We start from the raw sequence: 25,500 nt of genomic DNA, 5'->3' as shown, positions 1-25,500 counted from the left end.
TAGTGCTTGGCAGAAGGAAAAACGTGGGTTTTGAGAAATGGCTCCCCATAGTGGGACCTGGGCATCCTACTTTTCTAAAGTACCACAATTATCCTAGGGGCACAGTCAAGGATAGAACCACTGGATCAATCTCTTGAGCCCTGAGGTCAGAATTCTGACTGCTGTTCACTTCGTGTATTACCTTTTTTTTTTTTTTCTTTTGCCAATAGACAACTGTTTCTCATATTCTGGGCACCTGCACTGGAGATAGTGAGGTGCTGAGGTTCTCCCACAGAAGGAGCAGGCTGTGTGACCCAGGCCAGACCAATCAGATGCTCCCTCTCTGGAGCAGGGCCTTAAATAGGTGGAGCTCCTGTCACCTGAGTGGTGGTGCTCTAAAGTCTTTGTCAGACGACTATTCCCAAGAGTCTCTTTCTGGCCTTCCAGAGCTGCCTTGGTTTTCATCCCATTTCTGAGTCTTCCAGCCTCCCTTGGACTCTGGAAATGCCCATTATCCTTCCAGTCTATTCCCTCTTGCTAAGTTAGCCAAAGTCAGAACCTGTGGCTTATGGTCAAAGGCCCCTGACACTGACAAATGGAAAAGAGGGGACTCTGGATCCACGGCTGCAGGGAGAGGGCACACTCTGAGCTGTCCTCAGTCCTTCTGAAAGGAAAACTGAATAGTGGGGGCCCCTCTGGGGCAGGATGCAAACCCTAAAGTGGACTTCAAGGCCTTACAGGACTTTGGCCCACCATTGTGCTCCTTGTTTGTGCCACTCCAGCCCCACTGGCTTCTCAGCTTGTCATCACACTCAGTGGGTGCACTCCCACCTCAGGGTCTTTGCACTTGCTGTTCCCTTTGCCTGGAATGCTCTTCCTCCAGAAATCCCCACAGCCTACTCCTTTGCCTTTGCTCAAATGACATCTCTTCAGTGGGGCCTCTCTCAGCTACCCCACTTCAAAATACAAAGCCCACCCGTCTGGGCCCTCCCTCTCTGCTTTGCCTACTTTATTTTTCTCCAGAAGCTTCCATCCTACTATATCATCTGCTTATTTATTTTGTTGTCTATTCCCTAAGCCCCACAAAGTGAGGCATTTTGTCTGTCTTGCTCACTTCAGTATCCCCAGCACAGTAACCTGGCACATAGTAGGTGCTCAATAAATATAGACCTGCGATGCATCCTGGGTGGATGCAGTCAGGAACTTTGTGGAACAAACCTTGGTCCCAAAGAGCCCATTGCCTGCCCAGCCCTGGAGATCCTGGCTGACAGGTGCCCCTATTGGGGTCCTGCCAGGACCCCACTCTCCCAATGACCTGCATGTGGGGGAGGGAGCCCCTCAAGGCCTGGCATCTCCTGGATGGAGAACCAGTGTGCCTTGGAAGATTCTTAATAATACTGCATACCTCAAAGATATGGTGGCTTCAGTTCCAGATCATCACAAAAAAAGCAAAGTGAATAGCAAAATAAAGCAAGTCACACAAATGTTTCAGTTTCCCAGTGCTTATAAAAGTTATGTTTACACTATACTGCAGTCCATTAAGTGTGCAATAGCATTATGTCTAAAAAAATGGACATATCTTAATTTCAAAATACTTTATTGCTAAAAAATGCTGTCATCCAAGCCTTCATTGAGGAGTCAATCTTTTTGCAGGTGGAGGGTTTGAAATATTGTGAGAATTACCAAAATGTGACAGAGACACAAAGCAAACGAATGCTATTGGGAAAATAGCACCAATACACTTGCTAAATTCAGGGTTGCCACAAACTTCCCATTTGTAAAAAACAAAACCCACAATATCTGCAAAGTGCAATAAAGGGTATAAGACACAAGCAATACTTTAGTTGAAAATAGACTGAAATCTATAAGTTGACTGGGAAAATGTGAACACTGACTCGATATTTGTTGTTATTAAGAATTTAGTGTTAATTTTTAGGTCTGATAATGAGATTGGGGTTTTGTTGTAAACAAAAAGAGTTCTTATATTTCAGAGATACACTGAAATATTTATAGATGAAATGATAATGGTGTCGGGGGTAGGACACAAATGAGGTATAAAAAAGAAAAGATTGGCTGTATATTAATAACTGGGGATGGGTAAATCCTGTTTATTATGCTATTCTCTCTACTTTTATATATGTTTGAAAATGTCCATGGTAAAGTTTTTAAAATGAAAAAAAAAGCAAAGCAGAATAAAACGAGGTATGCCTGTAATAATAATAATAATAACAACAACAGTAATAGTAGCAGCACAGCTATCTTTTATGGTTGCTGGCCTTTTTTTCCTAGGTGTGTGCTAAGCGCTTTACATTCAGTACTTCATTTAAGTCTCATATTATTCCCATGAGGTGATCATATTATACCCACTTTAAAGATGAGAAAACCGAAGCTAGTAGGGTGTCGATAGTAGCCCCACCGTCTCCCGCCACTTCCAAGCCTCGCACACAGCAGACATTGAATAAATGATGCCGTCCTTCCCGGCCGCATAGAAGGCGGGTGGGCATGGAGGTGGGGGGGCGGTCCCTCAGGAGGGAGGTCCAGGCGCGGGATGCGCGGGATACGCGGGACGCGCCGGATGCGCGGGGGTGAGCGTGTGTGTCGGGCCGCGCGGAGCCTCAGCTAGGGCCTGGGCGGCCCAGCGTGGCTCTTTGGAGGGTGGGGCAGCCGCGGCCCGGCCTGACGTCTGGCGCCTTGACCGTCACTCGGCGCTCGCCCCGCCCCGCCGCGGCCGCAGCAGCCGGGAGAAGCCCCTAGGAGCCACCGCCGCCGGCCGCACTCGGATCGCAGCGGGCGCAGCCATGGCTTCAGGGCTGGCGGGTAAGGGGACGCGGGGCGCGGGGGCGGCGGGAGGGCAGCCCCGAGCCGCGGGCCCCAGCCCTCGGCTGAGCGGCAGTTCCCCCGTGTCACCCCACAGAGGCGGAGACCCGGCAGAGGTTGCTGCGCACCGTCAAGAAGGAGGTAAGTGCCGGGCGGGGGCCGGGGGCGCGACCCACAGGGCAGGGAGCCACCGCAGCCAGCCCGGAAAGCGTCTGCAAAGGAGCGGTGGCCTCCTGGGGTGTGGAGCTACCCTGCGTGGGTGCTGACCCCACGGGGCTAGAAGCGGGTGAGCTTGGGGGTGAGATTATTGGTGGGGGGCCCTGGGTGTTTTTGTGCTGTGTGCAGGGGCGACTGCTGTGTGAGGGCCCTCCAGGTGGAGGCACACCTGGATGTGTCTGAGTAGGACCCCCTCTTGTGGAAGAGCAGGTTGGTGGGTCTCGCCAAGGTGAGAAAAGCACTTGGCGGGGCTGACAGGGCATGTTGCTGGGGGCGGGCTGGATGGGACTGCAGCAGGAGCACCAGACTTTGGGAAAGGGGAGGAAGTCACTACGGGGAAATAAAGCTCCCCACCTACCCCTCCCCGAAATTCTCAGTCCTTGGAGCCACCCCCAGGAGCCAGGGGACTCCCTCCCTGAGAGTCCCAGGTCAGTGGGTTACTCCATTTGAGGCATGTGCGCATGCTCCCCTGGCAGGCAGGCCCCCCCCCGACCCCCACCCCACCCCACCCTCGAACCAGGGTGAGAATTAGTCAGGGTTCAGCTGCCCCTCTGCCCCTTCACTCTCCCTGGGGTTAGATGGAAGCCCAGTCTAGCCTTAGAGTTAATAGTTCATGACTTCTCGGAGAGTGGGAGAATCTATAGTGATGGGTGCTTGGGGAAGCATTTAGATACCTGGACTGCGTGTGTTTTTGTGTGTGTGTACGTGCATGCACATGTCTGTGTGGGTGAGGACATGTAGCTGTGAGTATGTGTATCTGAGAACATGTGTGCATCTGCCTGGAGATATCTAAGTGTATCTCTATTTGTACATGCATCCGTGTGTCTGTGTGTTTATCTGTATTTGTGATTATGATGTGTATCTGTGTGATGTGGGAATCTCTGTGAATGAGTGAGGTTGTGACTGTGTGTGTGCATGTGACATGGGATGCATGAGTCTGTGTGTGAATGAGTGAGCTGTGACCATGTGTGTATGAGTGAGGCTGTGTCTGTGTGTGTGCATCGCCCTCCTCATGTCACCCGCATCCCTCCACGTGGGACCCCATTGCTGCTGAGCCTGCCTCACATCTGCATCCTAAGTGCTCAGCCCTAGACCAGGAATGGCCGCAGACCTTGGGGGCTGACCTGATCCTGTGCCTCTGTGTATGTTGAGGGTGTCAGTATCTGGTAACAGTGCTGTCCACCAAGAAGCCCCTCCCCGCACGGTGGCAGATACCACCAAGGGCAGCCTGGAGGCTGGAACCTGTTGCTGCCCCTCCCCGCTTGGGGAACGTGAGCATGTGTCTGTGCATATGTCTCAGTGTGTGGCATGTCCCATTGTTGCTAAAAGAATCAGCTCCAGGCTGACTGCCCATTCTAGCGTTTCTGAATAAGGAGACATACAGGCTACATGGAATCCCTCAGAAAGGCCCAGAACTTTTCAGCTCAGGCCTCTTAGAGACCCCTGTGGGGACCTGAAGAAAGCTCTGTCTAGACTAGACCCTCTTTCCATCAAAACCTACATATTCTGATTGTTTCGGGGGGAAGTGTGTATAGACCTCCTGCCCAAAACCCTTCAGGTTAAAAACATACAATTTTTTTGTTCATTGTTTAATTAAACCTAGGTGTAATATGCGCTCCCCAAATGTTTTCACCTGGAGTGGCTGTGTTTTTAAGGAAATGCTTGACTGGTTCAACAAGAGGTTGGGGGAGGGGACCTACAGGCAGAAGAGCTTGTGAACATCTTGGAGGGAGTGCTTCCCTGGTTCTGGGCAGGCCTCCAGCTGGGGCCCTGAACCCAGCTCTGCTACCAGCTCCCTCGATGCCCTGGACGAGTTCCTTCCCCTCTCAGGGACACAGTTTCCATATCTGGAGGAGGGAGCATTGGTTCAGTGTCCCTGGAGGTCCCATCCATGTCAGTCTAGTTTGGGTTATTGGCCAGGCTGTGGGGGACTTTTCCCCTGGTGGCCAGCGGTCTGAGGCTGCATTCTCACTCCTGGGAGCAGCTGAGTTTGGGGCTTGCGATGAGCTTTCTGCCTGGCTCGAGGCCAAGGCCATCTCCTGGTCAGAGGGACCTCTTGGCATCCTGCTTGATGCCTGGGTGGGGGGCAGGGGGGGCGGGGTGCAGAGGCAGAACCTTGCAAGTTTCGGCAAAGGACCTCGAGTGCCCATTGACCCCGATCTGCAATCAGAAGGCAAGACTTATAGTTGCAAGTTGATAGCTGTTTCTAAATTTTGCATTTCGTGGGGCACATCGTTTTAGTAATTAGTGCTTCCACTTACTGGGGGCTACTCTGTGCCGTATCCTGTGTGCACAGTAATTTTATGAAGTGAATGAGGTTGTTCCCATTTTCAGACAAGGAAACTGAGGCTCAGAGAGGAGGAGTGAATTCCTCAAAAGCACACAGCCCAGAAGGGACTTATCCCCCTGGCCTGTCTGGTGTTAGAGCCAGGCTGTCTTACCCCCTAAATCACAAACATGCCCATCCACATCTACACAGTGCTACAATCTCAGCATGTGTGGGTGGTATAATTTCCATTGTACAGATAAGAAAACTGGCCCAGAGAGAGTAAGCGAAGTGTTTCAAGGGCACAGAACCAGTGAAGGGGAACAGTCTTCTGTCTGTGAGCCCCCTGTTCAGCATGGGTGCCCCCAAGGGCGTGGTGACAAATCCATGCCCCCCAAAGCAGATCTCCTCTCTCCTTTCCTTCCTCTGCCTACCTCTTTGGAGAGCATCTCCAATGGAATGGTGAAGGGGAGCTCTTTGCTTAGAAAACTGGGAATTGATTGAGGTCTTCCTTCTCTCCACCCTCTGGGTTCAGAACCACATCCCTGCCTGTCACAGCCTCGCCCAGAGGCCCCTCCCATCCTTCTTTCTGGAAGGGGCGGCTTAACAGTCAGTTTCTGTAGATAAGCCAAGCAGGTCTGCAAACTTTGTCTGAGCCACTGAAGCTACAAAGGCTAGGAGAGCCTGTGGGGCTGGAAGTTCCATCTAGTGCTGACTCAGCTGGGCTCTGTGGATCCCACAGTGAACAAGATCGGCCCTGCCCTCTGGGGGCTTACATTCCAGTACGGTGGACAGACCCTGACAGACATCCGAATGTAATTAAAAGGATGATTGCAGGCTGTGCACTGAGGTCTGAAGTAGAAGCACTTGGCATCACAAGAACATATAACTGCATGCAGGTGGCTCAGGAGGGCTTCTCGGAGGAAGTGATGTTTAAGAAGATGTGTGAAGGATAAGTAGGCTTTTTAGGTGAAGGTATGAGGTAGCAAGAGACAGAGGAAAACCATTCCTGGCAGAGGGAACTGCACATGCAAAGACTTTGTGGCTGGAGGGAGCACTACAGACAAGGAATGGAAGGACTAGGAAGTGGCTGGAGTGCAGAGAGAAAGGACAATGGTGCCACATGCAGAGGGGGCAGAGCATGTGGTCCTCTCCTAAAAGCAAGAGGAAAGGAGTGGGGAGGACATGAGGAATATGGAAAGAAGAGGGTGGAGCCGAAACTCATTGCTTATCAATTGTACAACTTGGACAAGCATCTGTCTTTACCTTCACACGTATCTGGGTTTCAGTTTATTCATAATGGGAGTGAAAATTACTCACCTATCAGGGTAAACCATGTGAAAACACCCACCACGTTAGTCTGAGCTTCTCCAGGACAGGAATCTTTTTATTTTCTGTCTCCCCAGCACCACCCAGGGAAAGCTGGGGACAGCGTGGCCTCAGCATAATTTCCTCCAGTTAAATCCAACCAACTCTATCCTGGCTCCTTCCTGGCTCGATTAGCCCTCCCCTCCTTTTGCCTCCCCGCCTCCACCCCTTAATTTTGTTTTGGTTCCCAGAGCCTCAGGGACTGGCTTCCCGTTGCCATGACGACTGCCACTAAAGGAGCTAGCCACGTGACACGAGTTGATAAGGGAAGCAGAGTGTCTAACTGCCTTGTTTTCCTGCCTCAGGGCTGGGCCTGGGAGGCCTCTTAATTGGAGGGGAATAGGCAGGGGCTTGTGGGCCGGAGGAGAGACCCTGAGAAAGAGGCAGGGCGATGAGGTGGGTGCTAGAGAGGAAGCTACGCTCTGCACACTGGAGCTGGTGTGAGGGCTGTCCTGGGGAGCCATCCTCACAGTGGCTGAGCTGGGCTTGTCTGGGGACTCAGCCTCCCAGCTCCTGAGTGGGGGATCATGAGAGGGGAGATAGGTGGGACGTGTTGAGAAGGTTGGAGGAAATCAAGAGGGAAACAGCTGATGTTAGTACTAGGACCCTGTGGTGGTGTCAGTCTAACCCGGTGGCTCTTAGTGAAGGAGGGGGCACAATTTTGCCCCCCAGGTAGGATTGCCAGATAACATACAGGTCACACAGTTAAATCCAAATTTCAGATGAACAACAAACAGTTTTTTAGAATGAGTATGTATTGCTAAATCTGGCAGCCCTACCCCAGGGGACATTTGGCAACATCTGGAGACATTTTTCGTTGTCACAGCTGGGGGTGCTACTGGCATCTAGTGGGAAGAGACCAGGGATGCTACTCAACATCCTACAAAGCACAGGACAGCCCCCATCACAAGGAAGTATCCAGCTCAGAACAGCACTGCTTTGCTGATTGGCCCCCACATGCCACCTTCTTTACTCAGAAAGACAGCCCTAAGAGGGAGAATAACCATCTCCTTCACTTTATAGAAGAGGACCTGGAGGCACAGAGATGGTAAGCAGCTTGCTTTAAGGTTGCACAGCCAGCCTGTGGAGAAGCCAGGATTCAAGTCCCACATTCTCAGGATCTGAAGGGTGGCCTCGTGGCCCCTGATTCACAGAGGGCAGAGGTAGGGAGCTACAAGCTACAGCAGAGTCCCCGGAAGCAGGCTTGGGGGTCAGATGTGTGTAGGGGAAGGAGATGAGTCAGGAAAGGTCCATTAGCCCCAGCTTGTGCAGGGCTGTGGGTGCCAGGCGGCAGCCTTTGCTCTATCAGATAGTAGGGAGCTCTAGAAGATTTATGAACGGGAGGTCTTGCTTGGAGTTGTACTTCAGGAAGTTTCCTTTGGCAGCAGGGGCCAGGACAGACCCCTTCTGCCAGCTCTTAGAAGAAAACTTCCTCTCTTCTTTCCTTCTTTCCACAAATATTTATTGAGCATCTACTAGGTGCCAGGCACTGTTGTAGGAACTGCAGATTGAGAAGTGAACAAAGCAACATCCCTGCTCACGTGCTCCCGTGAAGCTTACAGTCTAGTTGGGGGACAGATAACACAATAAATATAGTGACAGGAGCTATGAGGAAAATAAAGCAGGAAAGGTGGTGGAGAGTGGTGAGAAGCGCGCTCCAGAGGGGGCACTCTGGGATGGCCTTTCTGACAGGGTGACATTGTCTGCTTGGCAGACGTCTGTGGGAAGGGTGTTCCTGACAGAGGGAACAGCATATACAAAGCCCTTGAGTGGGGAACAGTGAATAGCGAGGAGGCCAGCGAGGCTGGAGCAAAGGGAAAAAGAATGAAGGAGGATGAGATGAGGTCAGAGAAGGAACAGGAGGCCCATCGTGCAGGGCCTGTGGCCCTCGGAAGCTTTGGCTTTTACTCTGAGTGAGATGGGAGCCGTGGGGGGATTTTGAGCATGGGGGGAGTGTGAGTTCACCTATGTGTGGCTGCAGGCAGGCAATACATGGAGGGGACAAATGAGGATACAAAGTCATTAGGCAAGAGAGGAAACTTCTATCTAGTTCTTTCCGAGCTTTCCATTCTTGGGCTGGAAATCACAGCCCCACACTCCTCTGCTGGGCCAAGTGGAGGTTCCGAAAATGCTTGCTGATCGAATGAACAAAAGCAGGAATACTGGGTGGGATATTTTGGGGCTCCCTGTTGCTTGCAGGGTTGACTCAAATCGGTTGGTGTGTGTCGTGTTTTCGAACTTAAAACGGCAGAAGTTCTCATGAATAATGCAGCTATATCCACACATAGTCTGGTTTGATGCTTTTTTTGTATCTCTGGCAATGCGGCTTCCGGGAGCTTTGGATAGTGGTGGGCTTGGGTTCGATGTGATGGGGGTGGCAGGAGGGACTCTGGCTTTCCTGCCTAGATATGTCTCCCGTGAAGTCTGGCTGGGTCCCCCCTGCAGTAACCTCCTGAGGGGCTCTGCGAGAGGGTGGTAGCTTTTGCTGCTGGTTGGCAGGTGGGAAAGTGCATTTCTGTCACCCAGTTGGACCCACAGTTGTTGGCTGCAGACCCCAGGATGGGAGGTGAGGACACCTGAGTCCTTGTCCCAACTCTGCGCCTAACGACCTGTGGCCTCCTAGCGGGTCCCTTCTCCCTGTCTCATTCTCCTGCTTTCTAAGTGGACAAGGTCGGACGGCTCAGGGATTCTAAGAACATCGAGCCATCTAATTTGACCGGCATCTCTTTACAAGAGCCAAGTCTCTCCTGTGTTTCCTCTACTCTGAATTTGCCAAGTCTGTATTTAAGACTTATTATACTCAGTAGCTGATAAGACTTTTGGGGAGCATTCACTCAAGGAGAACAAGGGCTCGACTAAAGCCATCCTAATGGGATCAAGTTTTTTTAAACAGCATTTACTGAGCATTTTATATGAATGACTTCATTTAAGTATCTCAGTGCCCCGTGGAGTGGATAAAACGTTCTCCCTAATACAGAAGGATATTGAGGCACAGAGATGGCAAGTAACACCCCTGCGTTCGTGGAGACTGTAAGTGGTACAGCTCGGGGGTCTGGCTCCAGGACCCAGCTCTGCGCTCTGGAGCCAAAACCAATGTGGTTATAAGCTATGACGAGAGTGTGGAGTTAGGGATAAGGCCAAGCTTTGGAGCCAGACAGCCTTGAGTTCAGGTGGCAGCCCTGCCGTTTAGGAGCTGTGGGAATCTCTCTGGCTTGAGTTTCCTTGTGTATCAGATGGCCAGGGCATCATCTACCACTCGTTTATGCTGTCACACGGGGGTTTGACAGTATTTGTGGAGGGACCAGGCACAGTGCTTGGCTCACGCAGTTAAGAGTGAGATGGAACTCGTTTGCAGAAGGACATTTTGCTGCCCTTTCTGGTCACGTTGAACTTGCAGATGCCCTCAGCATGGGATCTTGATCTCCTTGGGTAAGCCTCGGGCTGGGGGGTGCCAGGACCACAGCAGCGGTGCTGTAGCCTAGGAAGGGGGTCCAGCGGGACTGAGCCCTTGAGTAGGAGTCTGCAAGGCTGAGTCTTGACTGATGGCATTGCCATCCTCGGGTGGGCAGCTGGAGGTTCCCTCTGTGTCTGACTGCTCATCGGCCCCCGTGGAGGTAATCCCTCAGCCTCAGGAGGTCAGAAACCCTCGTGAGCCTGCTGGCCCTGCCGCTTAGCTGCTGTGAGCCCCCAGGTGAGGCAGCTAGGAGGGCTGAACTCCAATGGGGGCAGCGTATTTTTCTTTCTTTTAGTAGTACAAGAAGATAGGAGATGAATAGTTTTTTTGTGCTTTTTCTTTACAAAATCTTGAAGGAACTCAGATTCTGGGCATTTGTGAAGGACAGTAACAGGTCCTATTGCCGTAGACCCCATACAAAAATCGGATAACTGAAGCCCCAAGAGATCAAGGGACTTGGCGATACTTGGGGCATTGAATGAATTCTCCTCTAATTATTGTTATTTAGTGAATTATGTTGAAATAGAAAGTTAGAATTAGAGCAGCTATCATTTCTTTTTTTTTTTAAGAAATAAAGACATTTTTACTACTACCATTTATTAAACGCTACTCTAAGTGCTTTACTCTGTCTCATTTAATCCACAAAGCAATTTTCCTATAGAGTAGGTACAGAATAGCAACTCCTCTTTACTGAAGAGGAAATTGAAGCTCATAGAGGTTAAGAAACGAGACTAAGTAAGGTCACACAGCTGCAAAGCAGCAGAGCAGGGTATTTTAGCCAGCCCCGTCCAATTCAAGTTGGATGATAACTTGCTAAAAAAAAACTAGTTAAAACAGTAAATAAACATATAAATATAAAGCAGAAAGGGAAAGAGAGGCTAAGAAATGGATCTATTGGTTCAAGGGTTTGGGAAGTTTGTAGTGATCCGGCTTTATGTACAGCTGTATCCAGGGGTTCCAGTGATGTTATCAGGACCATCTCTCTCCATCTCTCTGTGCTGCTTTTGTCTGTGTAAGCTTTATGCTTCCTCTCTATGGGGAGGTAGAGGGTTGCCCAGCCGCTCTCAGGAAACAATATGCCAGCTTGACATGGAGACAAACAGAGCTTCTCCTTCCCCACGGTTCTAGCAGAAGTCTTAGGATTACATCTCATCCGACCAGCCTGGGTCATGTGCTCCTTTTGCGCCAATGGCTGTGGGATGGATTGCTCTGATTGGTCAAGCCTGGAGGGGTGAAGTGTGGAGTCAGCCCTGTGAGAGTAAAGGAGGGGACCCAGAGGAGAGTCAAGGTGAAATGACCAGACAGGGAGATGGTAACTAGGCCAACAAACCACAGACATCCACCTTCACAGCCTGAGGGTCCTGCATTTGGAGCTCAGCCCCTAACAGTAGAGGTGGCCACTCTGATGCTCCGTGCCTGGCTGTGATCCCAAGTGCTGCCTGGGGACCTGCTGTGCGCAGGTGTCTGCTGGATCAGAGATTTTCACTCTGGGGTGTGCAAAACCCTGAAATTGTACAAACACTTTGTACTTGCTGTATGGAGAGGGTATCCTCCATCATCCTCAGGACCTGTAAAGAATCCACAACCCAAATACCCTAATACAGTTGGTGTCCTTTAATATGGTTTTAAATAAACCTTTCACAGATTAAAAAAAAAAACAAAACATCCTGAAAGATGCTGGGATACAAAGGTGAATACAGTACAGTTTCCCAACCTCCACGTGCTCAGAAATGAAATAGTGTCTCCTAATTTCTAACCCAGTGAGTCCTCTAATAATAATATCAATCTCTAATAATAATCATAATGAGCATTTATTGGGCACCTACTATATTCTAGACCTGCACTGTCCAATGTGGGCTACTAGTCACGTGTGCCTATTTACATTTAAATCAAGTAAAATTACATTTTAAATACTGTTCCTCAATGGCACTAGGCACGTTTCAATAGCCCCACGTGGCTAGTGATACCATATTGGACAATACAGGGATACAGCATGTCCAGAAAGTTCTATAATGTTCTAGACGTTGTGCTAAGTGCTTTATATCCATTAACATATTTGATCTTTAAAAAATCCTTAATAAATAGGACCTACCCCTACCTCAGAGGTAGGGGTAGGTCCTGTTTATTATCCCATTTTACAGATGAGTAAACTGAAGCACAGAGCAAGTGAAGTGACTTGCCCAAGGTCGGAGAGCCCGTAAGAACCAGGATTCTAACCCAGCCCTTAAACACACTGTCTCACTGCTTTTCCTCTTAAGGTTGGCTGGAGGTGGTTAGTTCATTTTCTGGTCCATCCTGAGGGTGAACCATCTGGGAATTCCGTTTCTTTCTTTCCTGCAGCCGCCCAGACCCCCAAATTTTGGGCAGCTTTCCAGAGAATCTCGGCACCCTCTGGAGTCCGTGTGTGCGTTCCTCATCCTTGAGGCCCGTGGGTCTGCGGAAACAGGGCAGGTTGCCAGGGGAGCCGCCACACGCTGTAGGCAGAGCAACCGGGAGAAAGCTGGCGGGTGTCCATGGTGTGGGCTGAGAATGTGAAACACGCGGGACCTTTTTCCTGGGGATGGGGGGCGGCCGGGGGATGGTCTTCAAGGCTTCTCCATGTCCATCCGTGGCTGGGTGTGGGAGTGTTGGCCGGAGGGACCTTCTGGCCAGGATGTCCCCAGGTGAATGGTCTTAGAATCAGGCACTGGGGAAGACTCCTTGTCGAGGGGTCTGGGGCACCTGTGCAGGGTGGCGATGACAGACCTGTTGGTGGGAACCCCATTCTCAGCCCTGGAACACCTCTCCTTCCAGGCCCCGCTGGCTGGCGGGTCTTTCTGCTCTTCGGAAACAATGCCTGGTGCCTATTTATAGCACGTCAGTAAACTATTAACTGGGACGGGACCGGCAGCAGCCCAGGAGAGGCATTTGCTTCTCCTGCAAGCCCCATAGCCACCTTTAGGGCGTTTAAGAGTGAGGAACCGGAGGGAGGGCTTTTCTAATCCTCTGAAAATCCACATGCCACCACTTCATCATTTATTTATTTATCCGCTCATTGCCATCACACGGATGGGACTGCAGAAGGACACCCCTGTGGCTTTGCCTTCCTTACCTGTGTGGATGTGGTGGGCAGGGTGGAAGGATGTGGGCGTGAGGGTGGGGCAGATCAGTCCTGGAACTGCAGGCGAGAGGGAATCCCGAAAAGGAAGCTTCGATCCATTCCCTGTGGTTGCTGAGGTCCTAGTGCCAGACACCTTCAGACCCCTGCTCTGCGAGGCCCCAGAGCGCCCTGCAGACCACACAGGCTGAAGGCGAGGAGGAGTCTCTTTGGAAGGAGACTCAGCCTGTTTGCCCAAAAGCTGGGACCCCCGCCGACATCCTCCATGAGTGGCAGAGTAAGGTAAAGACATTTTTTTAAGAAACAGACTTTATTTTTTTAGAGTAGTTTAGGTTCACAGTAAAAATTAAATGAAAAGTACAGAGATTTCCCTTACACTCCCCACCCCACACATGCACAGCCTTCCCCACTATGGACCCCCCACCAGAATGGGACATTTGTTACAATGGAGGAATCTACACTGACACATTATCACCCCAAGTTCATAGCTACGCTAGGATTCAGTCTTGACGATGTGCATGCCGTGGGTCTGGACAAATGCATAGGGATGTGTATCCACCATTAGAGCATCACACAGAACAGTTTCACTGCCCTAAAATCCTCTGTGCTCCACCCTATTCATCCTTCTCTCCCCCCAACCCCTGGCAACCACCCATCTTTTTACTGTCTCCATAGTTTTGCTTTTTCCAGAATGTCGTACAGTTGGAATCATACAGTATGTTGCCTTTTCAGAGTGGCTTCTTTCATTTAGTAATAAGCATTTCAGCTTGGTCATTCTTTTCATGACTATGATTTTCCTTCGGGAACCGACGTGTGGCAGAGAGAGGGAGCTAGGAGGTGCCTGGCTAGCTGGGAGAGATGGGTCATGAAAGATGATGGCTGGGGCAGAGGTGGAGCTGGCAGGCGCTGCTGGACCCTGGCTGTGACTGTGACATTAGGCTTCACTGGGCTGAGGGAGCTGGTGCATTGGCCACCTGGCTGCTAGCGTCCCCACCGTGACTTGGGACTCTGGAGCAGGAGACCTTGATTCAGATCCCAGCCTCTTCACAGGGCAGATGACCTTTGTCCCTCCCAGGTCTGCTGCTTCGTTGGAAAAATGAGAATAGTAGCAATGACACCCATATTATTGTGAATCTTTGGGCTCACATATGTAAAGCTCCTACCCAGCTTGTGGGAAGCATCCGTAGGTGTCTGTTGAATGAATGAATGAACCTACTGTGTGCCAGGGTCGGTGCAGAGCAGGTAGTCATGGGTTTGAATCCCAGCCCTGCCATTTGAAAACCTTGTGCTCTTGGAAAGTCATTTAATCTCACTGAGACTCAGCTTCCTCGTTTGTAAAATGAGGAGGCTAATTGTATCCATTTCTCCAAATTGCCACAAGGATTGGATGAGATAAACCCCCTAAACACAGTGCCAGGCACACAGTGAGCACTTTATAAATAAATGCTGGTTGTTCTTACATAAAACAAATGCATAAAGCACCTACTATGTAGCTGCTATTGTGTTTAATGCTTTATATTGAGTTGTCTGAGGTGTTTATATATATTTTGGATATCAACCCCTTATCGGTCATATCATTTGCATATATTTTCTCCCATTCCGTAGGTTGTCTTTTTGTTTCGTCAATGGTTTCTCTTGCTGTGCAAAAGCTTTTAAGTTTAATTAGGTCTCATTTGTTTATTTTTGCTTTCATTTCTTTTGCCTTCAGAGACAGATCCAAGATATATTGCTACAAAATGTACAAAATGTATTATTTTATGCCTTTGAGACAATACTAATCTCTAATACAAATACTAATATAACACTAATATGAATAACACCATTTTATGGATGAGAATGCTGAGGCTCAGAGAAGGGACATGAGTTGCCCGAGATCATGCGTGCATGAGCTGGGATATGAATTCTGGAAGTTTGATTCCAGAGTCCAGTGCTCATGGCTGTGCAGTGGGTGTTACTCTAGGAGTTGGGAAAGGGAGGGGGCATCACATCAACTCGAGGGGGTCTCAGGAGGGAGTAAGAAGGTCACATTATCTGGTTCTGGAGCACTGGGTGGTTTTTCCAGAGCTGGAGGTGGATGTAAGGGTGGGTGGGGATGTCAGGTGGAGGGTACTGCTGAAGCGAATGTCAGGTGGTGGGAGTCACATGGGTCACACAGAAGGAATGCACGTGTGACTGGGAAGGGACAGGATTTGGCAGGAAAGGCAGGTGGAGCCATACCATGGGAATAGTTATAGCTTGCCAGGCGGTCCCATCCAGCCCCCACATCTGTGTCTGTGCTTTGGAGCTTCCCAAAATATTCCTTTCCCTCCCCCCCGCCCCGCCCCACCCATCAGCCTCAGCCCTGTTCCAGCCCCTCCCAACTCTCACCTCCTGCGTGCCTCGCCCATATCAAATTAAAAAATACAGAGCTGCCAGCTATTCCCATGTAGTGCTTTTCCCTGCCACACTGTCCGTACATCTGTTCCTTCCTTTGAGCTCCAGGGCACCTCTGTGGGGGCAGTAGCAGGAGGAATTTTTTTTCCCTATGCTTTAGAGTTGGTGAATCCGAAGCCCAGAAAGTTCATTTCTACTTGTACGTCAGATCTTGAGCGTCACCTCCTGCAGGAAGCCCTCCCTGACCTCCCCACCCACCCAGTTTCCTTGTTATCTGTTCTCATAGAACCAAGTTCTTTCACTGCAGAGAACTGGTCTCACTTCGTCATTATCTACCCGTTGGTGTGATTTAGTTAATGTCTTTCCACCTTGCTTGACTGTGACCTCCATGAGGACAGGGACTCTATCTGCTTGCCACCTAATGCTGCACACATAGGAGGCGCTCTGTGAATGTTGACTGACTGAGCAGTCAGTTTTGACAGTTTTGGTTCATGTGATACGTTATGGGAAGGCAGGTGTTAGCGGAACGTGGAAGAGGCATGCTTATCCCCGCTTGGGGTATGGAAAGTCCAGGAAGGCTCCCAGGAGGAGGGGACCCCTGGGCTGAAGCCTGAGTTGCAGTTAGCCAGCTGGAGCGTGCAGGGAGGGGCATCTGGCAGAAGGCACCACCTAGGCAAAGGCGTGGAGGTGAGCCCATTGCGTTGCCTTTGGGGACCTGCGTCCTGAGGCAGAGCTGGAAATACTGGCCTCTTAAGGTATCGGCTTCTTGTTCTCAGCATCCGGGGTGCCTGCAGAGTGGCCCAGCCTATCCACCTCTCACCCCCCTCACCCCAGTCATTGTCGAGGGGGCCTTTGAGCCACCCCCCTTTTCTCCCCACTTTCCCCACATGCTGAGAGTTTTGTTTTGTTTTTTATTTATTTTTGGCTGTGTTGGATCTTCGTTGCTGCACGCGGGCTTTCTCTAGTTGCGGCGAGCAGGGGCTACTCTTTGTTGTGGTGCACGTGCTTCTCATTGTGGTGGCTTCTCTTGTTGCGGAGCACGGGCTCTAGGCGCGTGGGCTTCAGTAGTTGTGGTGCGCTGGCTCAGTAGTTGTGGCTCACGGGCTCTAGAGCACAGCCTCAGTAGCTGTGGTGCACTGGCTTAGTTGCTCCGCGGCCTGTGGGATCTTCCCAGACCAGGACTCGAACATTGGCAGGCGGATTCTCAACCACTGCACCACCAGGGAAGTCCCTGAGAGTTATTTTTAAAACCATTTCGAAGGCCCTCCAGGCATCCTAATCTAACAGTCCTCTCCACCGTGAGTTTCTTATAGATGTAAGAGTCAGGCTGCCTAGGGGCCTCCATCTCAGAAGCTGTTGCTACCTAAGCATTACTCACCCACCTGCACCACCAGGCACCTACCACCTGAGACCCCAGCTGGTGTGCGGATGCTCTAAGGCCTCCGCCGAGCAGGTGGCAGCTCTGGTGATGTTTATTTAGGCCTCCTATGTGCCACAGGCACTGTGCTGGGTGCTTTAAACCAGGGGTCCCTGTGGCCCAAATGCAGCCTGTTTGTGTGCTGCCCTTGAGCCAGGAGTGCTTTTTACATTACAGAGGGTTGTAAAAGCAAAAGAGACTCTGTGATGTAGACTGTACGTGGTCTAAAAAAGAGGTTTGCCAGATTTAGCAAATGAAAATTCAGAAAGCCCAATTACATTTGACTTTCAGGGAAACAGTAATGTTTTAGCAGAAGTATTTACCATTCGCTATTTGGAACATACTTATACCAAATATATATATGTATTTCTTGTTTATCTGAAATTTAGCTTTTACTGGGCATCCTGTATTTTATATGGCACCGCTATCCTAAAGCCTGAAGTATTTGCTGTCTGACTTACTACAGAAGAAGTTTGCTGACCCCAGCCTTACACACATAGCAAACGAGATCAGGCATCAAAGGGGCTTAGGACACTGCCTGGAACCCAGCTCCATAAGCATCGGCTACTGGTATTCGTGTTATTGGTATAATCAAAGTGATCACCAAATATATATTGAACTGCTTGTCCGAGGGGCTCAAGGTTTACTTGGGAGAGACGGACACTGAACGAATAAATCCACAGACGTGTAGTGACGATCAGGCTGTGATAAGTTCTAGGGTGCCATGCAAGAGACTCCGTTTTAGACAGGGCGGTTCTGAGCACTGTGCCTGTTTTGTCTATGGAATCCTCACATAGCATCCCTGTGAGGTGGTGCAGACATCATCCCCATTTCACAGATGAGGAAACCGAGGCCCGAGGTTCCCCAGCGAACAGCAGAGCTGGAGTTTGACCTGGGCCTGGTGGCTCCCAAGCCCGTGTTCTTACTCACGTCACTAAAATGCCTCCCTTTATATGGTACCAGCTGTGTGCTGGGTCTCGTTTGAGGTCCCCTGCCTGTATTTTCCGTAATCCTTGTGACAGCCCTGCATACTGGGCCATGTGATTCCCATCGGGGCTTAGAGGAGTGAACACAGCACAGTGTGGAGAGTCAGGGAGGAGGAGCAAGTCGATTTGGAAGCTGGCAGGGTTCCAGGTGGGCAACATGAGGGTACCTGGGTGTGTGCAGGTGGCAGGTGTGAGGAGGAGAGACACAGGGCAGCCCGGGGAGCCACCAGGAGCCCCCCTTCCGGCTTTGCAGATTGGCCCGGATTTCCCTGTCTCCCTCCTGAGATTAATCCTCCTTTTATGCTGTTTAAATATTTGCAGGTAGAGGGAGGGAGGGATGGGGGAGGGCAGGCCATATTTCTGAATGGTGGCCGGGTGGGGCCAGCGGTGGGGTGGGGTAGGTGCTCTGAGGCCTGATGTGGAGGCACGGCTGGGCCACAGCCAGAGGAAGTTGGGGTTGGTGAATAGAGCTGAAAGGGCCCCTTAGCAATTGGCCATTCACCTAACTAACTAACCCTCATGAATATCCACCGTGGGCCACTCAGTGAACCTGACCGTCACTGTCATGTCAAGAGTCATTACTGTTTGTAGCATCCCTACTGTGTGCCAAGTACAGTCTCCACAGTCTCATTCAAGCCTCACATTACCCCTGTGAGGTAGGGGTGCTAAGACCATCCACCCCATTTTACAGATGGGGAAGCTTGTCTAGCATCATGTGGGCAGTGAGTGGCCAAGGATTGGACCCCAGGTCAGTGACTCCACCTCTTGGGCTCTTAGCCTCTCTCAACTGCCTCCTCACATCCTGTCCTTAGAGCTGAGAAGCTGGTTCCAAAAAGAGTGAGCTCCCCATCGTTGGAGAAATGCAAGCAGTTGTTGGAGGACTCCTTAGAATGGAGCTGGAGAGGGATCAGTTTCCCGACCACTGTGACCTTTGAGGTCCCCCTGCCTCTGAAGGGTCCCCACAGTGGGATGTAGTTGGCAGAGTCACATCCAGGTGACCCAGGTCTTCTGACTCCCAGTTCAGTGCCTCTTTCCATCCCCAAGTTGGGAGACACTGGAGAATCCCTCCTCACAGGTTTCTCAGCACCTTGGGATTTCAGCGGGCCTGACCCAGCATTGGGCAGGGCTGGAGGCAGGGCTTCAGGTCAGGCCGTCAGACCTGGCTTCAAGTCCTGGCTGTGTGACCTACAGACAAGTTGTATAAACTCTCTGTGCCTCACTTTATCCATCTCTAAAATGGGGATAATAATGCTCTCATGAGGATTAAATCAGACATTCTATACAAATCACCTGGCACTTCGTAGATGCTCTTAGTATACATTCTCTTTTATTCTAATAACAAAAGCAGAATGACAAAACAAAAGGAGAATAACCAGAAGCATTTGGTTCACAGTGGCCTCTGCTTCTGCAGTGACAGACAAAGTATTTGTTAGAACAAAGGCCCTGGGTCTGAATCCTGCTGCCTCTGCATGACCTGGGTCAAGTTAGCTAACGTTTGTGTGTCAGTTTCCCCATCTATAAAATGGGAATAACTTGGGAAATGACCTCATTAAGGTTGTGCTTACAGATAGTCCCCGGAACACAGCGAGTGCCCAAAAAAGTGAGGGTAAGCTTTAGCGTCATAAAGCTTCTACTGTGTGCTAGCCCGGCCTGCCCTTTCACCAGTCACATCGCATTTAACTCTCAGCACAGCCCCAGGGGGTGATAGGTTCCACTTTACAGATGAGGAAACTGAGGTGCCGGCAGGGGCGCGACTCGACCGAGCTCACACTGGACGTGAGTGGCCGGGCTGGGATGAGAATGCAGGTCTGTGTGGCTCTAGAGTGGCGCCAACCATAGTCACTGCCTCTGTGCCGCCCAAATGGGGCGGGATTCCTGGTCCAAAGCTTAGAAAATCACACAGGCCGCAAGGAGCCAGGATGGCACCCTGCCACTGCCACTGTCTCCAAACCACCCCACGGTCCCTCAGTCTGTCTGCCTCCAACGTGGACCAAGTTCAAGACCATGCCTGGGGGTGTGAGAGGGGGAAGGTGGTTGAGCTAATTTCAGAAGTCTTCTGCAGCTGCCAGACCCTCTTCCCCCGCCCCCAGTGCTGACCTGTCCCCGGGGATGGGTCCCCCCCTCGCTGGAGTGGGCAGCAGCCTCTTTCTTCTTGGGGCGAGACCATGCCCTCTTCTGCAAGACTCTCAGTGACCTTCTGGGGGAGGCTCCCACAGCATTGCCTTTTAATTTCCTCTCCTGGCCTCCGGCTGTCAGCCTGTTATGAACTTCTGGGAAGATATTCTAGCCCACAGCTGGGAGCCAACGGAGGTGGGGAGGGGCCCTCACTCGCCGGAACTCCTTGTTCAGGCTGAGAACACCCTGGGTGCTGCATTCTCCCCTCCACCACCCACCCCCAGATCCATCCCCAGGACAAGAGGCCCAGAGCCAGGCAGCCACGGGTTCCTCCCTGCAGCCGGCTTCCCAGCTGTGTGACCCTTTGAATTTCAGGATCCACAGCTGTAAGCAGACAGCCTTCTCCGCTCTGCAGATTCTGGAGTTGAGACAATGTGTGTGTGCAGTCAGGGTGCCAATAGGAAGCAAGTGGTTCCCAAGGTGAATTTAATAAAGGGCTGTTGACTAAGGCAAGGGAAGGATGCTGTGAGGCCCCGGGAAGCATGCAGCACACCGTGATATTAACGTTGGGGAACCAGGACCCGCTACTGCCCCCAGTCTGATCAGGGTGGGAGGGAGAGGTTCCCAGAAGGGGCAGCCTGTGTGGGGAGGGTCCCCAGAGACAGCTGTGACTGCTACGCCTCTTTCTTAAGGATTTGGGGGCAGCTCCTTATATTTTATATCCTCCCCCACCCTTCCCCACTCTCCCCGCCTCTCCTTTTCCATCCCCTTAGATCCTTGAGTACAGTCTGAGCGTGCTTGAGATCACCTGGAGGGCTTGATCACCACCCCAGAGTTTCTGATTCAGTAGGTCCAGGGTGAGGCCGAGCATCTGTATCTCTGACCAGTTCCCAGCTGGTGCCAGTGCTGGTGCTTCTGGGCCCCACCCGAGGAGCTCTGCTGGTCCCCATCGCACTTACCTCCCACCTCTCTTAGCTTGTGGCTCTTTGGACTCAGGGCCCCTTCAGGGCAGGACTGTCTTACTCCATCCCTGCAGCTCTCTCCACCTTGAACTCAGTATCCGAGGGCTGGTTCTCAGAGGGGAAGCCCTCTCCTTTTTTCTTAGTCAGTCCAGCTTAAAGGTTTGTCAATTTTGCTGATTGTTTGAACCAACTCTTGCTTTTGTTAATTTTTTCTGTTCTCTGTTTTGTTTATTTCTAATCTTGATTTCCCTCTGCTAGCTTTGGGTTTAGTTTATTCTTTTATAGTTCGTTAAGGTGTAAAGTTAGATTGCTGATTTGGGATCTTTATTCTTTAACATAAGTATTTCCAACTGTAAATTTCCCTCTTATCACTGCTTCCCTTTCATCCCATAAATGTTTGCATGTTGTGTTTTCATTTTCTTTTGTCTCAAGACGTTTGTTGATTTTTCTTGTGATTTCTTCTTTGACTCATTGTTTAAGCGTGTGTTTAAATTTTCAGTTATTTCTGGATTTCCCAGTTTTCCTTCTGCTGTTGATTTCTAGCTTCATTCCATTGTGATCGGAAGAGATACTTTCTTTGATTTCAGTCTTTTAAAATTTATTAAGACTTGTTTTGTGTCCTAACACACTAATCTGAAGACTATTCCATGTACACTTGAGAAAAGTGTGTATTCTGCTCTTGTTGGTTGGACAGTCCATGTGTCTGTTAGGTCCAGTTGGTCTATAATGTCGTCCAAGTCCCCTGTTTCCTTATTGGCCTTCTGTCTGGTTGTTCTGTTGACTTACCTTTTAACAAGATCCTTCTGGACACTGTTAAGGCTGTTAAGACAGCCTCTAGGATGTAGATGCAGGGAGACCAGTGAGAGGTTACAGTGTCAATCTAGGAGAGATATGACTTGGACCAGCATCACTGGCACCTGGGCAGTGCTGGTGGAGGGGAGGAAAAATGGTTGGACTCTAAGTCTGTTTCAGTGGTGGAGCCAAAAGAGTCAGTGAAACGATTCTGTAGAAATTGGAGCTATAGGTAAAGGAGTTTGCCTAAGCTCCTACAGCTAGTAAGTGGCTGAGCCAGGATTTGAACCCATGTCTGCTTGGCTCCCAATTCTTGGCTGTTGATTACTCACTGTGCTTTTGAAAGTACTCCCGATCCAGCTGCCTGGACACCCACCCCCATGCCTCCCTAACAGTCTGCTGTCACCACTATTTGGCCTGAACTCACTCCCTCTGCCTCTATTCCCAAAGGATGTCCAAGTCTAGGTGCTGGGAGCAGAGAAGAGAGGGAGGCAGGTACCTGAGGCTGAGGAGGGCAGAGAGGGGGACAAATGCTCTGAGACCATGTGGGCTTAACGGCATGTTGTAGAAGGGGCTCAACCCCTGGAGTCGGATAAACCTGGGTCCAAGCCCCGAATCCATTCGTCACCGGCTGTGTGACTCTGGGCAGGTTACTCCGCCTCTCTGTGCCTTTGTTTGCTCCAGGGGTCATTATACTGCTACTCCGTTTACCCATGATTATAGTGACAAGAAAGCATGTTTTTCAACTAGAATATTCTACCAAAGCAGAAGTCAATCATGATCTTTCAAGCCATTCATTCCTCAAACAGAACTTTATTGAGCACCTACTGTGTGCTGGAACCACAGTTGTTAAGCAGAGAGACACAGAGTGCTTGCCCTCATGGGGTCCACAGCTTGGCAGGGGGGACAGATGCTGACAAAATCATCACAAATGTGATGGATGTTACAAAAAGCAGCCACTGTGGGCCCCCAAGCAAGGAAATTTAATCTTAACAGGTGATGTTTCAGGCAGGACCAGAATAGCGGTAAAGGAGGCCAGGTGTGAGGTTCTCGGTAGGGCAATGACCTGCATGCAGCTAACGTTTATCGCAGGTGCACTGCACACCAGGCTCTGTACTCAGCACATGCGGTGCATTACCTTGTGCAGTCCTCCCATTGCCCCTTGTAGGTGCTGTTCCTACAAGCCCTTTACCCAGTGAGAAAACTAAGGTTCAGAGAGGCGACATGAGCTGCCTGAGGAAATACAGCCAGGATATGGCAGCTGGAGCCAAAATGAGAAACATATTTTTTTTTTTTTTTTTTTTTGCGGTACGCGGGCCTCTCACTGCTGTGGCCTCTCCCCTTGCGGAGCACAGGCTCCGGACGCGCAGGCTCAGCGGCCATGGCTCACGGGCCCAGCCGCTCCGCGGCATGTGGGATCTTCCCGGACCGGGGCACGAACCCGTGTCCCCTACATCGGCAGGCGGACTCTCAACCACTGCGCCACCAGGGAAGCCCATGAGAAACATTTTTATAAGTTGGAATTCCAGCTCTGCTGCTTCCTAGCCGTATGGCCTTGGGTGGGCTAGCTCATCTTCCTGAACCTCAGTTTCCCCATTTGTAATTGGGACCAGTTCCACAGGCTCAGTTAGATAGTTTTCAGACTTTGAAATGCTGCTGGCAAAACCAGGCTTAGAGCTTGCTGGGCTTGGTGGCCGGGAGCTGTTCACGGTGCGGGTGCTGACTTGGTTGTGTCGGGGGAGGTGCTGTGTCAGCTCTCAGGTGGTCACTGCCATGTGTTTTTCCGGAGAACATGGCCAAGGATGCTTTGGGTTCTGTCTTCCCCTCCAGAAGGCAATCAGAAGGAAGGGAGAGAGGGACACTGAGAGCCTGAGACTGCTCTCAGACAGGCACGTGGATGGGCTGGCCAGGCCGAGTGTAGGTGGGCTGCAGGGCAGCCAGAAGGGAGTAGGGGCTCATCGATGGGGGTGGATTCCGGATCCCCACGTCACAGCCCCAGAGATACAGAGCTGGGACCAGGTTTTGAGGTCATCTCTTCTGACCTCCTCAACCTCCAGGTGGGCAAACTGAGGCCTTAGAGGGGAGAAACACTTTGCTAAAGTACTACAGTGACTCCAGACACAGTGGGGCCCAGAATTCAGCAGAGCAGAAGGGCATTCAGGCCACCAAAGGGCCACCTCCATAAGCAGAGGCATGGCTGCCCTTTCAGCGCTGTGTCCCCTGTGCCTGGCACATCACAGGTGTTCAATAAATATTTGTTGAATGAGTGAATGTAGTATGAAAAACACACAGCCTGGGGGGGTCAGACCCAGCTTGGATATTGTCTCCACTCTGGGCCAGCTCTACGTTTCTGGTTGAATTTCTACACGTTGCTAAGCCTCTGTTTCCCAAAATAAGATCACAAATCCAGCTGGTAGGTACCTGAGCAGGGATTTGAACTGTGGTCTACAGGATTCCAGGGCTGATTTTTCATACTACACCTTCCTGTTTTTTTTAATATACCCGTTTCATTCATTCATTCATTCATTCATCCACTCACTTAGAAAATATTTATGGAGACCTACTGTGGACCAGGCACTGTTCTAGCCTCCATGGATACAGCCGTGAAAAAAGGCAGACAAGGCCCTGCCCTTGGGGAAATTATATTGTAGAAGATGGAGACAGACAGTAAACAAATAGGACAGGAAGTACTCTGAAGAAACCATAACAGGGGATGGAAGGAGTTAGAGGTGGGATGCCTTAGATGATGTGGACAGTCAGGAAGGAGAGGACATTTTTCGTGACACCTCAAGAGAAGCCCACTGTGCAGAGAGCCTGAAAAAATAATTTAGTTCAGCGTGAAGTGTGCAGCTATCAGAGGCCACAGGCCCTAGCCCTACAGAAAACACAGCAGGGAGGATGTGGAAGGAAAGCAGTTACCAAAACATCCCAAGCAGCCTGAGAACACCGTGGGGGGTGATGTAGCCCTTTGAGGTGTCTGCACCCCGAGTGGGTTTGGGTCTCCCCCTCTGGTGCCTCTGCCTTCCAGGTGAAGCAGATTATGGAGGAAGCCGTCACGCGCAAGTTTGTCCATGAAGACAGCAGCCACATCATCTCTTTCTGTGGTGAGTTAGTGGCCCGTGGCCTTGAAAAGCGGCGCTTTTTTCCCTCTGTGGGCTGCCTTGGGGACGTGGCGTCTTTCTTTGAGCAAAGTTCTCATGTCATTCTTTTGCTTTTTAACTGCGAAGTTATTTTTGGATTCTAAAGGGACTCCATTAGGGAATTTGGAAGTAGAGAAAAGATTTGGAAGTAGAGAAGAAATTAAGAATGACATCTGCACCCCGGGAAAAGGTAATCATGGTTGACACAGAAGGATGCCTTCCCTCCCGTGGGTTCCGTTCGCACTGACCCTACCCCAAGCGACCAAGGGTCTTGCATCTAAGGGATGGGCTCTACATCCTTTCCTCACCCAGGTAAAGAGAGAGGATGAATGAAGACTTAAAAAAAAAAGAAAGGAATCAAGAGCCATAGACACATCCTGAGGGATCTCTTCCAGTTGGCTCAGCAAAGGAGGCAGGCTCAGAGCGTGACTGAGACTTCTCTCCTTGAACCTGCGAGGCCCACAGGGTTCCAGGAACAACCTCGCTGCCAGGTTCTTACTGTACTTTCACAATGGCTA

General features: G+C 50.6%; 1 protein-coding gene across 6 annotated transcripts in view; it reads left to right on the top strand.

The window, feature by feature from the left end:
* Positions 1–2,724: 2,724 nt before the first annotated feature.
* The window catches only part of SGSM1 (small G protein signaling modulator 1), a 78,140-nt gene continuing 55,364 nt past the window's right edge, over positions 2,725–25,500 (top strand). For 3 of the 6 annotated variants that reach the window (XM_060121220.1, XM_060121221.1, XM_060121219.1), the window contains exons 1-4: positions 2,725–2,796; positions 2,894–2,937; positions 24,871–24,946; positions 25,089–25,172. In XM_060121220.1, coding sequence (XP_059977203.1) covers positions 2,778–2,796; positions 2,894–2,937; positions 24,871–24,946; positions 25,089–25,172 — 223 coding nt within the window. In that variant the 5' untranslated portion in view covers positions 2,725–2,777. Of the gene's footprint in view, positions 2,797–2,893; positions 2,938–7,606; positions 7,695–24,870; positions 24,947–25,088; positions 25,173–25,500 lie in introns of those variants that run through there. The other 3 variants (XM_060121224.1, XM_060121223.1, XM_060121222.1) reach the window with 2 other exon arrangements.

The sequence above is a fragment of the Lagenorhynchus albirostris genome, chromosome 14 (assembly GCF_949774975.1).
Source record: "Lagenorhynchus albirostris chromosome 14, mLagAlb1.1, whole genome shotgun sequence".
Taxonomy (NCBI): domain Eukaryota; kingdom Metazoa; phylum Chordata; class Mammalia; order Artiodactyla; family Delphinidae; genus Lagenorhynchus; species Lagenorhynchus albirostris.
This window is presented reverse-complemented; position numbering and strand designations above follow the sequence as displayed.